A 13,777-nucleotide genomic window follows, 5' to 3' on the forward strand; every position below is an offset into this window, starting at 1 on the left:
CCTGCTGGGAACGGCAGCCCCGGCTTGGCTCCCGGGGCTGGCACCGACCGTGTCCTAGCGCGTCCAAGGTGTGGGCTCTGGCCGGGCGCCACCCGCCCGGCCGAGGTGCGGACGTGACTCGGGCTCCCGCGTGGACCGCGGCCCCTCCCGCCGCGCTCCTGCGGAGAGCACCGCCCAGGAGAAGGGCGGCCGCCAATCAGCAGCAGGCCTGGCCCGGGGTCACGCAATCAGGGGCCTCCGTCACCTAAGCTGACCACTCGCCTCCAATGGGCGCGCCGTGTTGAGGCCGCCAATGAGCAGCGGCCTTGAGTCCTGCGCCGGCCCTCCGGCCCGCGGCGTTTCCGCAGTGAGCGCTCCGCTCCGAATGCCGGTTGGCGCTCTGCCAGCCAATCATCGGTGCGGCCCGGACCCGGCAGCCAATGGCCGCCCGCCTCTCCGCGCAGGGCCGCGGCGGTTGGTGGGCCGCTCCCTTGGCCCGCGGGAGGCCCCGGCGGATTGGCGCAGCCGCAGGCCAATGAGCGGCGCCCGCGAGGCGCCGGGCCAATGAGCGCGCCGGGGGCGGGGCGGGCGCCGCGGCGGGCGGCTGCGAGGAGCGGCCGGTGACGGCGGCGGCGGCTGCGGCGGCCGGTGGCGGCGGGCGACCATGGCGGAGGCGGAGGCCGGTGGCGACGACGCCCGGTGCGTGCGGCTGAGCGCCGAGCGGGCCCAGGCGCTGCTCGCCGACGTGGACACGCTGCTGTTCGACTGCGACGGCGTTCTGTGGCGCGGCGAGACGGCCGTGCCCGGCGCGCCCGAGGCCCTGCAGGCGCTGCGGGCCCACGGCAAGCGCCTGGGCTTCATCACCAACAACAGCAGCAAGACCCGCGCGGCCTACGCCGAGAAGCTGCGGCGCCTGGGCTTCGGCGGCCCGGCGGGGCCCGGCGCCGGCCTGGAGGTCTTCGGCACGGCCTACTGCACCGCGCTCTACCTGCGCCAGCGCCTGGCGGGCGCGCCGGCCCCCAAAGCCTACGTGCTGGGCAGCCCGGCCCTGGCCGCCGAGCTGGAGGCCGTGGGCGTCGCCAGCGTGGGCGTGGGGCCCGAGCCGCTGCAGGGCGACGGCCCCGCCGACTGGCTGTCCGCGCCGCTGGAGCCCGGCGTGCGCGCCGTGGTGGTGGGCTTCGACCCGCACTTCAGCTACATGAAGCTCACCAAGGCCGTGCGCTACCTGCAGCAGCCCGGCTGCTTGCTCGTGGGCACCAACATGGACAACCGGCTGCCGCTGGAGAACGGTCTCTTCATCGCGGGTCCGTGCGCCCCGGGGGCGGGAGGCGGCGGGGCGGGCGGCGACCCCCGCGCCCACCGCCCCACCCCCGCTCTGACCCGGGGCGCGCCCGTCCGCTCCGTCTTTGTCCCGCAGGTACCGGCTGCCTGGTCCGAGCCGTGGAGATGGCCGCGCAGCGCCAGGCCGACGTCATAGGGAAGCCCAGCCGCTTCATCTTCGACTGCGTGTCCGAGGAGTACGGCATCAACCCGGAGCGCACCGTCATGGTGGGCGACCGCCTGGACACCGACATCCTGCTGGGCGCCACGTGCGGCCTGAAGACCATCCTCACCCTCACGGGCGTCTCCACGCTGGGGGACGTGAAGCGGAATCAGGAAAGTGACTGCGTGTCTAAGAAGAAGATGGTCCCCGACTTCTACGTGGACAGCATAGCCGACCTCTTGCCCGCCCTTCAAGGTTAAAGGCTGAGTGTCACTCGTCTGCAGAATTAAAAAAAAAAAAAAAAAAAAAAAAGCAGAAATGGACGTCAGTTAGCAGATGAGCAGGTGGGGCTCCGCTCCAGCTCGCGGGCGGCTCCGAACCTGGCAGGTGGGCGTCCGGCCGGCAGGCTTGTCTTCCGAGAGCCGCGTGAAGCTTGGCGGGCGTTGCGGGGCCGGGGCTTCTGCAGGCTCAGGTCAGCTCCGCGTTTTACGGAAAACGTCATTCAGGGATGAAGACCCCCGTGGAGGACCGCGGGAGGAGGGGCTGGTGGCCGTGACTGTCCAGACTGAACCAGCTGTGCACCTGCAGGGGGGCGTGGGGTGGGAGGGGCGGCCCTCGCGCCCCGCTGCCTTTGTGAAAACCACTTGGATGTCACAGGTGTCTGTTCCGCTGCGGCTCCCCACACCCAGCCCTCGGCTGCCCGAGTGGTGGACCTGTAGACCCTGCTGAGCCCCGTGGCCGAGGGTGTGGACGCCTCGGGCTGAACCCTGAGCTGTCCCGCCGGGAGCTTGTGCGGAGCTAAAGCTTTTTTTTTTTTTTAACTTTGGAACAAGTTTGTCTTGTGTTGGAATCGAGTCAAGTGTGTTGATCAATAGCTGTGCTCTGTCCCTTAGGGAAGCGCCCACCGAAGAAGTCTCCGTGGCTAAAGGCGTGCGCTGGCCAAGGAATGCCTGTCACCCAGGGTGCCCTCTCCCCCACTCCTCCCATTCCCTGGGGTGGGGCGGGGCTTGTGGCCATGGGGTGGGGGTGAGCAGAGTGGCGGGGCAGGCACGGGCAGAGGCCAGGAAGCCGTTCCTTGTGGTCAGCTCCTTCCCGGTGCCTCGCCCTGCGCCCAGCGGCTTCCACGGCCACAGGTCACGACGTTCCTTCGCTTGTCCGCCAAGTTCTCAGAGCAGTAACGGGCGTCCAGAGCCGCGCTCCTGGTCTCCTGGCCGGGTGCGTGCCTGCGAGGTCGGTGGTGCCGACACTGGCTCTGCGAGGTCAGCTCAGGGTGGGACTGGACATTGAGCAGGCCTGTCGGGGCGCCTCACCCACACCTTCCTCTTCTGCCGGGGGTGGCCCGGGAGCCACGCGGCCCCACCGCGCTGTGTGACGCCAAATGCACATTAAACTCTCCAGCCACACTGCCTCGGGTGTTCCTTCCAGGCTGGGGGGAGGGGGCGCTAAAAGTGGAAGGCCCTGCAGGTTCCAGCCCCAGAGCTGGAATGCTGACCACGGCAGCTCCGTGTCCTGAGCGTCCTGCAGGGGAGCAGGTGCTGAAGGGTCAGGGAAAGCGAGACGGAGCCCAGCGCGGCCAAGGGCCAGGGGGGAGCTGCGCGGACACTGGCCGCGCGTCACAGCCGAGTCGTGGCTGCAGGCCAGGGGCCAGGACGGCGGGGGAGGCAGAGCTAAGCAAGCTGTACGGGCAGGACACCAAGGCCAACCTAATCTTCCCAGGGCACACAGGAGGGTCCGGCAGGCTGCCCATCCACGTCCCGTGTGGCTTTGTGTGCCCTGCGGGGTCCCCGTCAGCCCGTCCTGTTAGCTGAGGCTGCACAGTTCCAAACTAGTCATAGTTCAGCATATTTTTTTAAGCATTTATTTGAAAGGAGACAGATCTTCCATCTGTTGCTTCACTCCCCAAGTGGTCACGATGGCCAGGGCTGGACCAGGCGGTTCCAAGAGCTTCATTTGGGCCTCCAGGCAGGTGGCAGGGGCCAACCCCCTTGGGTCATCTTCCAGTGCTTTCCCAGGCCACCAGCAGGGAGCTGGATGGGAAGTGGGGCAGCCACGTGGGATGCCAGCATCCCAGGTGGAGGCCCCACCCGCCTCGGCGGAGCTCCCCTTGTGCCAGGCCCAGAGCCCAGCTGAGTCTAGATGGGACCAGGGCCCAGAGACCTCACGTCCACCCAGCAGAGGCGTCCTGGCCAGGCCGGGCTGCGCCCCAGGTCCACAAGTGCACTGCTGCTCCGGCACTCAGCCCTCCCGGGCCAGGTGTCGAGAGAGCAGGGGCCATCTTGGCTCCGGCCTGGACATCAGATATGGAGCTCGGGAGGAGGCGCTGGGGTCATGAGGGGAGGGGTACGCTCCCTGAGGTTTCTCTGGCGACTCCTCCAAGGGGCTGCAGACAATCGGCCATTGTCAGCGAGGCTGTGGCATGGAGCAAGGGAGCGGGCCTGCCGGGGTGAGCTGCTCCCACCACCCCCGGGGCCTGCCGCGCCACAGCCCCTGCCCTCCCGAGCAAACCGCGCCCTGGTCTCTAACGCCAGCGTGCCTCCAGGTGGAGACCGTGCCCCAGCACCGGGGCTGGAGGGCTGCGGGCCTGCTGCTGTTGCTGGCCCTGGCCACCGTGGGAGCTGTGGCCGGGGGGCTCCTGGGCTTTGCCCACACTTCACCAGAGGTGAGCCCGCCCGGGACCAGGGTGGGGACGGCGGGAGGGCGAGCGCGGGCCTTGGAGCACGCAGCCAGAGGACCCGCTGGCTGGGAGGAGGCACCCAGGGGACACCGGGGGCCCGTCGGGGCTGCCCCCGGCTGCCCAGTCAACTCCAGCTTCCCCCCAGCCACTGCAGCAGGTGCTCCGCCTGACCCTCCCGAGCCCCCTGCCCAGGGCCAACCAAACCACCCTGGCAGACGCAGCCCGGAACGCAGCCACCATCGTGGTGACGCCCCCGCAGAGCAACAGGAGCTGGGCCGTGCTGTTCGACGGGCAGAGTGTGAGTGGGCGGGGAGGGGTCGTGCCAGGTGCTGGGGGCGCCCCACCTCACCCACCTGCTTCCCCAGGGTTGCGTGTGTTACCGCCCCTCGGAGCACGGGGCCTGCTTCCTCCGCCTGATGGAGGCTCGAGACCGGGAGACCCTGCAGCTGCTGCTGAACACGTCGGTGAGCAGCCCCCGACCCGTCCCGGCGACAAAGGGTCCTGTGTGCGGGCCTTTGCACCCAGCCCCCAGGTGCCCAGGGACGGCGGAAGCTCCGGTTTCAGAGAACAGAAAGCTCTGTCTTCCCCCTCGCGGGGCTGCTGACAAGAGCTGGGGGCGGGGCCTGGGCAGCTGGCCGCACCCCGACCCCTGGCCCACCACAGCCTTCTCTGCAGGCCCAGGGGTCTTGCAGCCCCGGCCAGGACACCCACCGCAGCCAGGAGCTGCTGGCCGTGCTCGGGAGCCGTGCAGTGGACCCCACCCAGGTTGGGGCTGCGGTGCAGCGCCTCTGTGCAGAGACCCCCATCTACTGGGCCCGGCGGGCAGAGGGTGAGTCGGCACGCGCTGTGCGTGGAGGGGCCGTGGCCGGGCCGGGCCGGCCGGGCCCTCGGGACTCACGAGCCCCTCCCCCCAGGGCCCCAGAGGCAGCGGCTGATCTACCTTTGCATGGACATCTGCTTCCCAAGCCACATCTGCGTGTCCGTCTGCTTTTATTATCTCCCGGACTAAGCCCCTGGCCTGGCCAGCCCGGCCCCCGCCCCACGGGCCGCCGGCACCTCCCACCACGGAGGCCGCCTGGAACGCACCAATAAAGCTCCCACCTGGCAGTGCGGCCACTCTCCTCTGTGGCCTCGGGGCTTGAAAGGGGGCCCGGAGCGGGAGGGCGGGGAGGACTGGCTTGGGGGTGCGCACCAGCCCCCGGAGCCACCGGGCCCAGCCGTGAGGTGCAGCCTGCCTCAGGGGCCGCGGCCGAGAGCCGAGCGCCTCGGAGCAGCCTGGCAGCACCGAGCCGCCGGGGGGTCCAGCCGGCCTGGGTGGGCAGAGGCGAGCCTGCGTGGTCTGCCACACAGCCGGCGGCCGTCCCCAGGAGGCACAGGCTAGCCCAGCACGCTGTCATTGAAGGCCAAGCAGACCACAGCTTTCTGGTGGCCGCCGTACTCTCTCTTAATCTCTCCAGTCTCCACACACCAGAGCCGGGCCAGGTTGTCAGAGGAAGCTGCGGGGAGGCAGGGGGGAGGCTCAGGCACAGCCCCAGCCTGGCCAGCCCGGCCCGAGGCAGGCCCGGCGGGGCGGGCGGCCAGCTCACCGGTGACGATGTACTGCGAGTCCCCGGAGAAGGCGCAGCCCCACATCCAGCCGCGGGACGACTCCCCGGGGTTGCCGCTCTTGATGCTGAGCTCCGTCATCAGGGAGAAGTTGGACGTCCTCCAGATCTTGCAGGTCTGGTCAGCCGAGCAGGTGGCCAGGAGCCTGGAGGGCAGGAGGCGCACGGGGCGTGTCACCCGGCCGCCCTTCCCGCCCGGGCCCCCTGCCATGCACCAGGTGGGCCCGACGGCCCGCAGCCCGCAGGCGGCACGCACGTGGAGTCGGGGCTGAAGCGGCACTGCAGGGCGTAGCGCGTGTGCGCTGGGATCTTGGTCTTGGGGATGAGCTGGGTCACCTCGTCACCGATGCCCCCCGTCAGGTTCCACACGTAGCAGTTTCCCTAGGGAAGTCACAGGAAGCAGAATGAAGCGCACCCTGGAGGCTGAGCCCGGAGCCAGGACCCACCCTGGGGGCCAGCTGCGCACGGGGACCTCGGCCGGGGGTGCGGGTGAGCGGGAGGCCACCCTGGGGACCGTCCGCACACGGGGACCTCGGCCGGGGGTGCGGGTGAGCGGGAGGCCACCCTGGGGGCCATCTGCGCACGGGGACCTCGGCCGGGGGTGCGGGTGAGCTTGAGGCCACCCTGGGGGCCGTCCGCGCACGGGGACCTCGGCCGGGGGTGCGGGTGAACGGGAGGCCACCCTGGGGGCCGTCCATGCACGGGGACCTCGGCCGGGGGTGCGGGTGAACGGGAGGCCACCCTGGGGGCTGTCCGCGCACGGGGACCTCGGCCGGGGTTGTGGGTGAGTGGGAGGCTCACACGCAACCTCCTTAAGGATGCCACTGGCCTGCAGGCAGGAGGCCAGGAGGAGGGAGGTCTGGGGACACAGGGCTGGGGTCTCCACGAAGCAAAGGGAGCAGAGGAGGCCGGCGAGCCCAGCAGGGCCAGGGCCTTGCTCCTGGCGCCCACGGGGGTGGCTGGGGAGCCAGCGGCTCTCGGGGAAGTGGCCAGACTTGGGCGGTCCTGGGCTGTGGCGGCTGAGTGGGCGGCAGGGCCCGGGACGGGGAGCTGGGCTGCCCCAGCCGCCACCCGCAGCGGACTCACGGTGCTGTTGACGGCGGCCATGTAGCTGGCGTCGGGGTCGATGTGGGCAGACGTGATGGAGACCTCGGGCTCGGGGATCAGCTGCTCGTTGTGGTCCGTCTTCAGGTCCCAGATGTGTATAGCGCCGCTCTGGTCGCCCACGATGAGCTCCGCCTGCAGGGAAGGGCAGGGCAGGGCAGGGCAGGTGAGGCCGGGCGGGACCCCTGCCCTGCAGGCCCGGGAGCCTGCCGGCAGCCGCTCCTCACCTGGTTGGGGTGCAGGCACACGCAGTTAATGGGTGCGTTCACCTGGAAGATCCGCTGGCACTGCAGGTTCCGGGACCTGCGGGGTGGGGCGCGCACACGTCAGCCGATGGCCGCGGCCTGAGAGGACTAAAAGGCGCCCCCTAGGGCTGGGGTTGCGGCCAGCGACTGAAGCTCCCCCTGCGGTGCCGGAACACTGCTTCGAGCCCAGGCCGCTCCCTGCCAGTGCCTCTGGGAGACCAGGATGGAGCTCCTGACTCCAGGCGCTGGCCTGCTCAGGCCCAGCTGCAGCCATGTGGGGCGGAGCCAGTGGATGGACGCTGCCTCTCCCCCTCTGTGTCACTGTGCCTTTCAGACACAAAAAGCTAAGAAAACAAAAAGCCGGCCCCTTGGACGCAAGGCAGTGATGCAATCCACCGATTCCGTTTTCCCCACTTCCCCTCAGCTGCACGGAACACCGGCTCGGGCTCTGCGCGCTCTCCGGGCCTCGCCCCTCTCAGGCTGTGCCTGGTCTCCGGGCCTCGCCCCTCTCGGGCTGTGCCTGGTCTCCAGGCCTCGCCCCTCTCGGGCTCTGCACACACTCGGGGCCTCGCCCCCGCCCCGCACCTGAGGTCCCAGATCCGGGCCGTGCAGTCCTCTCCACCCGTGTACATCCAGCGGCCATCCTCGTGGAAGCCCACCGACGCGATGTTCTTGTTGACCCCGTCGTAGCTGATGATGGGGTTGGGGTTATTGGAGTTGAGATCATACATGCGGATGTGCTGGTACCCTGGGGACGCGAGCAGAACTCGAGTGCGCCTGTGCCCGGGGAGGACCCGCGGGAGTCAGGGTCAGAGGTCAGGGGTCCCAGTACCTGCAGCGGCGATCATGCTGCGGTCGGGCGTGATCTCCAGCGCGTTCACCTGCTGGTTCTGTCAAGGAGGCTGCACAGCTGGCCAGAGCTGCCTTGGGCTTCCCACCCCGCCCGGCCACCCTCTCCCCCTCCGCGGGGATACAGAGTCCTGGTGCTGCACCGTGCGGGTGCAGATCCCGCTGTGGGCCTGCCAGAACCGCACCGTGTGGTCATAGCCGGCGGTGGCCAAGATGACGGGGTCGCTGCCCACCGTGCCTGGGGAGGTGTTCATGGCGGGGCCTGCGCGGGCCCGAGGGCTGAAGGCTGGCGCCAAGGGTCAGAGCATCTGAGGGCACACACGGCAAGCACTCAGGGCATGCCCACGCGTGCTGAGCGGGTGACGGGCCCGCGCGGCGCGTTCCCACCTGGGAGATGGGGACGCGCGCCGCGCTCCCCGCCGCACGAGCACGGCTGGGACGCCATCCCGCCTGGGGCCGGCAGGGGGCAGTCACGCCCAGGGCGTCGCTCTGCCGCAGGGGCGGGCTGCGCGTGCGCAGGGCGGAGGGCGAGCCGGGGTGGGGGGGAGCCGAGCGCTGCGGCTGCGCATGCGTAGCAGGCGGTGTCCGGGTCCGATGGCGGTGGGGGAGCAGTCCGGTCGGACCCCGGCTGCCCCGTGCTCCGTCGGCCGCCGTGGGCCCGTCCTGCCGGCTCCTTCTCCCCAGCCACGCTCTCCCGGCCACCCAGAAGCCGCTTCCCAGGCCTCGCCACGGCCTCCGTACCTTACATGCGGCTCCGCACTCCTCCGTGCTCCAGGACGGCGAGGGGAGTTGGAGCGAATCGATCGAGGCCAAGGCCGAGCGTAGAGTTATCGATGGGCACTTGAGGCGAGACCATGGAGCCCGGTGGCGCGGGGGGGGGGGCGGTGGAGGTGGGTGGGGACGAGACCAAAGTCCTGGGGCGGGGGAGTCCCTTTAGCGCAGCGGCGCCCGGCGCTCTGAAGGCGGCGCCTGTCCCAGCTTGGCCCAGGGGACAGTCGCGTCCCCATGCCCTCCGCCGCGCAGGCTGGGACGAGTAGTTTTTCTGTTGGTGAGGCTTGCTTAGGCATGGACGTGTTATTAAACGAGAGTAAAATGTGCCAGGGCATCCGTGGTTCTGCTCGCCTCGTCCTGGCCTTGCAGACCTGTCCAGTCCTCAGCCGAGGAGCCCCCTCCGCCGGCTTCTCCGTCCCTAGCCTCTGCACTGCTGGCTCCATGACACCTGTGTCCGCTCTAGCCTCGGAGCGGGTGTAGACGGATCGCCGTCCCCTCCAGCCTCAGAGCAGGTGTATGTGGCTTCAGCTCCCCCCCATCCCCCCCAGGCCTGGGTCCCCAGGAATCTTCCTTCTTGTACCTTCCCTGCCTCCTTCCTACCCCTAGCCTTTTACAATCTGTAATTAATTAAAGTTTTTATTAATCAATTAAAGAGAGAGTACTCGCATTCCACAACGGCCTCGGGTGAGCCGAGCTGGAGCTGGGAGCCGAGGACGTGATCGGGATCCCCCACCCGCGGGGTGCTGGGACCTAGGCGATGGAGCCGTCCCAGGCTGTGCGTCGGCATGAGGCTGCACCGCGAGCCGCACCAGGCCTGAGACCCCGGCGCTTGGACGCAAGGTGTGAGCTCATCCCTCGGCTCCACGGCCAGGCCAGGGTCCGTCCTGCGCCCTGAGCCTGTGAACACCGCACAGCAACCCCAGAACCCTCTGCTGCAGACAGCTCCAGGCGGCCCCGTCACTTCTCAACTCCATCCTGTCTGCCTTGTGTCCCACAGCTCTCAGAATCCCGCCAGGCTCTGCTGTCCCCTGGCTGACCACCCAGATACTTCCCCTCCCCTTCCTGGCTCTGTTCTGCGCTTGGCAGCACTGAGCCCGCAAGTGGGCATCACCTCTGTCCTTGCCCGGGCACCCACTCTCCCCTGGACGGACCAAGCCCCAGCGGCAGGGCTTCCCAAACCCCCCCAACCCCCCCCCCCCCGCCCTGTCTGTCTCTCTCCAGCTCCTCCGAGCCTCCCTGCTGCGCGTTGGCTCTCAGATGTCCCCCAGACGCCAGCCCCTCCCCCAGCCCGGGCGGCCACCCCCCCGCCAGGCCCTGCGTGTCGCAGCTGGGTGGGACCCAGGCCACCTTCACTGCTGGCCTGGCCTCGGCTCTGCCTGGAGCCCACCCCCCACCCCCACAACCTCGCCTGCCACAACACCCGCTTCTGCCCCCTCCTGGTTGCCCCCCACCTTGGAGAGGGTCTTTCAGAAACCCAGGTTTGGGGGCGGGTGCCGTGGTGCTCCTGGAGGTGCTGGCTCCCGCATCAGAGTGCCGCGGTTCCGGCTCCGGCTTCCTGCCAGTGCTCACCTGAGAGGCAGCAGGTGGTGGCCCAAGTCCTGGGGCCCCTGCACCCGCACGGGAGACCCAGAAGCAGCTCCTGGCCCGCTGTCCAGCGATCACAGACATTCGAGAAGTGACCGGTGGGTGGTGTGCTGTGCTCTCCCCATAAATAAGTTTTAAAAATTCAGAAAGACTGTGAAGTGTATTATTTTTTAAATGTGTTCATTTGAAAGGCAGAGTTACCGGGGTAGGGGGTGGGGGGAGATCTTCCATCGCTGGTTCACTCTCCAAATGGCCGTGATGGCTAGGGCAGAGCCAGGCCGAAGCCGGAAGCCAGGAGCTTCATCCAGGTCTCCCCCCAGAGGGGCCGCCTCCTGCGGCTGTCCCAGGAGCAGCAGCAGGGAGCTGAATCGGAAGTGGAGCAGCCGGGAGGTGAAGCAGCGCCCGCGTGGGATGCGGGCATCGCAGGCAGTGGCCTTTGTTTGTCGTTCTTTTTTTTTTTTTTGACGGGCAGAGTGGACAGTGAGAGAGAGAGAGACAGAGAGAAAGGTCTTCCTTTGCCGTTGGTTCACCCTCCAATGGCCGCCGTGGCCGGCGCACCGTGCTGATCTGAAGGCAGGAGCCAGGTGCTTCTCCTGGTCTCCCATGGGGTGCAGGGCCCAAGCACCTGGGCCATCCTCCACTGCACTCCCGGGCCACAGCAGAGAGCTGGCCTGGAAGGGGGGCAACCGGGACAGAATCTGGCGCCCTGACCGGGACTAGAACCCAGTGTGCCGGCGCCGCAAGGTGGAGGATTAGCCTAGTGAGTCGTGGCACCGGTGATGTTCTGTTTTGTTCGTCTAAAATTTGCGATCTGAGGCTGGTGTTGGGATGCTGTGACCCTGGCTGCAACCCCAGCATCCCACATGGGAACCCAGTCTCCTGGGCCTGGCCCTTCCGGCCCTGTAGCTGCCCGAGGCCCGGGCCAGAGTGCCCACAGTCTCCGATGCTGCCGCCCCTCCTCTGGAAACCCCTGGCGGTGCCTCCTCACCTGCGATGCCCCACACATGCCCACTCCTGGCTCTCAGCACCTGACGCCCCCAGGCGACACCAGCACGCCATCTTCTAGACGTGTCACACAGGTGGAGTGCAACAGGATGTGGCCCTGATTGTGAAACGTGGTGGTGCCATGTTCCTGTGCAGCTGGGCCACATTCCCCTGGCTGAGTGGCCACCGTTGAGTTGCCCGTCCGTCCGCTGATGGACACGTGGGTTGATGTGAATGGTGTGAGTATTCACATGGGAGTATCCCAATGTTTGCGGTTCTCTTGGGCGTTTCTAGGAGTGCAGTGGCGGCTGCAGCTTTGCAAGGAGCCACCAAGCTGTGCCAGGTGTTCTGCCTGCAGTATGCGAGCAGCCACCCCCACGGTGGAGGTGAGAAAACCGGCCCCCGAGCTGCAGGACCCCCTGGAGCAGGTGGCTCCGGGCAGGGCCCGTCCTGCTGCTGGCTCAGCCCCGCCCCGACCTCGCCCCTTGTGGCCCAGGAGGCGGGCTTCACACCAGGCTCAGGGGAGCTTTGGGGAAGAGCGGGGGAGGACATGGCCCCGGAGGCCCAGCGCTGCAGGGGGGTCTGAAGCAGGACGGACGGCCGGGGCCAAGGCGCCGCCAGATGTTGGAGTGGGGAGCATCCCTTTATCTGCGGGGCTCAGCTTGGGGTGTGGGGGCTGAGGGCCAGGGAACACTCTCGGGGGGGGGGGTGGCATGGGGGGGCGAGGTCCCCGCCTGGCCCGAGCAGCTCCTGCCAGTCCTGCTGGGCGGGAAGCGGGGGACAGGAGCGCATGGTTGTTGATCCTCTCTGGTGCACCAGGCGCCAGCGAAGCGCTGACAGAGGCGGCACCCCCAAGAGTGACAGGAACAACACGGCAGCTGACACACCCCCACGCTTCCAGCAACCCCTGGGGACACATGTCTCCCTCCTCGAGTAACGGGCAGGTCCTGGGGCTCTGGGGGCTGGGAGGGCAGGCGCACAGCCGGTGGGCAGAGGCAGGGGCTGCGGGCTGGCTGGCAGGACATCCAGGAAGGAGGCCAGCCCAGGCTGCAGTGAAGCGGCGGCCAGCTCCACTCTGGGCGGGGCGGAGCCTGGGCGATTCTGCTAGCTCAGCGGCCCCTCCCCGCTGACTTCCTGGCTGGCTGCCCCAGGCCCACGCCGCTGCATCCACACCCCCAGCCCCGTGGCTGCCTGCTGCACTGCCCTTACCCCCAGGCTGGGGGACCCCAGGCAGATGCACATCTCTGCACGTGGGCTCCCCAGCGGCATTGGCGCCGGGCTGTGGGCAGAGCTACTGGCCCATCTTCCGGAGGCTGGAAGGTCGCTGGTCGACAGACAGCGAGCGTGTGGGAGCCAGGACTTGCACACCCCCTTGTGGCCTTTTGCTTCAACAGGCCCTGGCCCTCCTCCCTGCACACTTCCCCCTGGGGAGGCCGTGAGCAGGAGCCCACCCGGAGACAATCCGTGTGCCCCTTCCAGGCCACACGCTGTGTACATACCTGGGACCCAGGAAGCCCCGCCCAAACCGCCCCAAGCTCGTCCCAGGCCTGTCGCTATACAGGTGGGCCCATAGCCGGTGCCCGTCCTAGGCAGAAGGAGGGACTGAGGGGTGCTGGTCCCTGGGCTGCGGACGGCTGCAGGCAGGGGAATCCAGGCATTCTGAATCTGCAGCTGGCCTCTCGGATCCGTGTTTGTCAGGGCAGGAGGCTGCAGCGTACTTGACTTAACGGGTTATTGGCGTGACCTGAAACCGTCAGACATCGAGATGCACGGCCAGGGTCGCTCACCTGGAGCACTGGGACGCGGCCGTCTCCTTATTCTGGGGGGAAGAGCAAGTCCAGAGGCCAACATGGGCTGAAAGCGCAGACCCTGGGACTCGGGGACCCCAGTGGGGGAGGGTCGCTTAGCTCCTGTGCCTCAGCTTGTCTAGGGTGCCCGGCCCAGCAGGTGCCCAGGAGTGGGTCTCTATATAGAGTCGGGGGATGGGCCCTGGCACATACGGGCCACTCTGGGAGTCCAGCCCATGGCAGAAGACTGAGGCTTGCTCCCCGGGCCTCCAGGGGAACCCCACAGAGTGCTGCCTCCCTGCCCTGCGCTGCGGCCGCCTTGCTGTCAGGGGCCACAGGGCGTGGGTTAGGCCTTGCGCTACAGGTGCCACCCTCACCGCATACGCCCAGCAGCCTTGGCCAGCGCGGGTGCTGAGCTAAACGAGGAACTGGAGCCTGAGCTGGGGCCCAGACCCCAACTCTGAGCCTAGAGTGCCCGGATGACGGGGGGGGGGGCGGGCCAGCTGGGGGTGGGGGACGGGGTTAGCCTCTGCCCAGCAGCGCTGTCCAGCGTGGGGGCCAGGAATCCTAACGCTGGAGAGCGGCAGGCCCGGGTAGGGTGCAGAGGGGGCAGGGCTGTGACCCCATTTGTGCTGAGGACGGGCCGCCTGGGCCCCCTCGGTAGTGGACACGGAGGGCTACATCGCACGCGCTGGGAGCGCGAATTCCGCGGC

At 68.5% G+C, this 13,777-nt stretch overlaps 3 protein-coding genes across 9 annotated transcripts; 2 read left to right on the forward strand and 1 right to left on the reverse strand.

The window, feature by feature from the left end:
* The first annotated feature begins 544 nt into the window (after nt 1-544).
* PGP (phosphoglycolate phosphatase) lies at nt 545-2,865 on the forward strand. The gene is made up of 2 exons (XM_051836215.3): nt 545-1,283; nt 1,397-2,865. The coding sequence occupies exons 1-2, from the start codon at nt 644-646 to the stop codon at nt 1,720-1,722; spliced, it is 966 nt and encodes a 321-aa protein (XP_051692175.1). The 5' UTR covers nt 545-643; the 3' UTR covers nt 1,723-2,865.
* A 438-nt stretch (nt 2,866-3,303) lies between these two features.
* On the forward strand, nt 3,304-5,524 carry BRICD5 (BRICHOS domain containing 5). Of its 4 annotated transcripts, XM_070064117.2 has the most exons (6): nt 3,736-3,905; nt 4,002-4,121; nt 4,282-4,434; nt 4,502-4,600; nt 4,812-4,965; nt 5,051-5,524. In XM_070064117.2, the coding sequence occupies exons 1-6, from the start codon at nt 3,879-3,881 to the stop codon at nt 5,143-5,145; spliced, it is 648 nt and encodes a 215-aa protein (XP_069920218.2). In that variant the 5' UTR covers nt 3,736-3,878; the 3' UTR covers nt 5,146-5,524. The 4 variants fall into 4 exon arrangements, with proteins under 4 accessions (XP_051692182.3, XP_089177967.1, XP_069920218.2 ...); XM_051836222.3 differs by having other exon boundaries at nt 3,304-4,121; XM_089321842.1 differs by having other exon boundaries at nt 4,502-4,965.
* MLST8 (MTOR associated protein MLST8) lies at nt 5,110-8,739 on the reverse strand. 4 transcript variants are annotated; one of them, XM_089321845.1, is made up of 9 exons: nt 8,680-8,739; nt 8,064-8,246; nt 7,922-7,970; nt 7,675-7,779; nt 7,072-7,147; nt 6,827-6,979; nt 5,997-6,121; nt 5,723-5,886; nt 5,110-5,632 (listed from the first exon to the last, which is right to left on the reverse strand). In XM_089321845.1, the coding sequence occupies exons 4-9, from the start codon at nt 7,719-7,721 to the stop codon at nt 5,514-5,516; spliced, it is 684 nt and encodes a 227-aa protein (XP_089177971.1). In that variant the 5' UTR covers nt 7,722-7,779; nt 7,922-7,970; nt 8,064-8,246; nt 8,680-8,739; the 3' UTR covers nt 5,110-5,513. The 4 variants fall into 4 exon arrangements, with proteins under 4 accessions (XP_089177971.1, XP_008252150.2, XP_089177970.1 ...); XM_008253928.5 differs by having other exon boundaries at nt 7,675-7,837; XM_089321844.1 differs by having other exon boundaries at nt 7,922-7,973.
* Between the last annotated feature and the right edge of the window lie 5,038 nt (nt 8,740-13,777).

This window comes from Oryctolagus cuniculus, chromosome 19 (assembly GCF_051225735.1).
Source record: "Oryctolagus cuniculus isolate XC-2025 breed Fujian yellow rabbit chromosome 19, ASM5122573v1, whole genome shotgun sequence".
NCBI lineage: Eukaryota > Metazoa > Chordata > Mammalia > Lagomorpha > Leporidae > Oryctolagus > Oryctolagus cuniculus.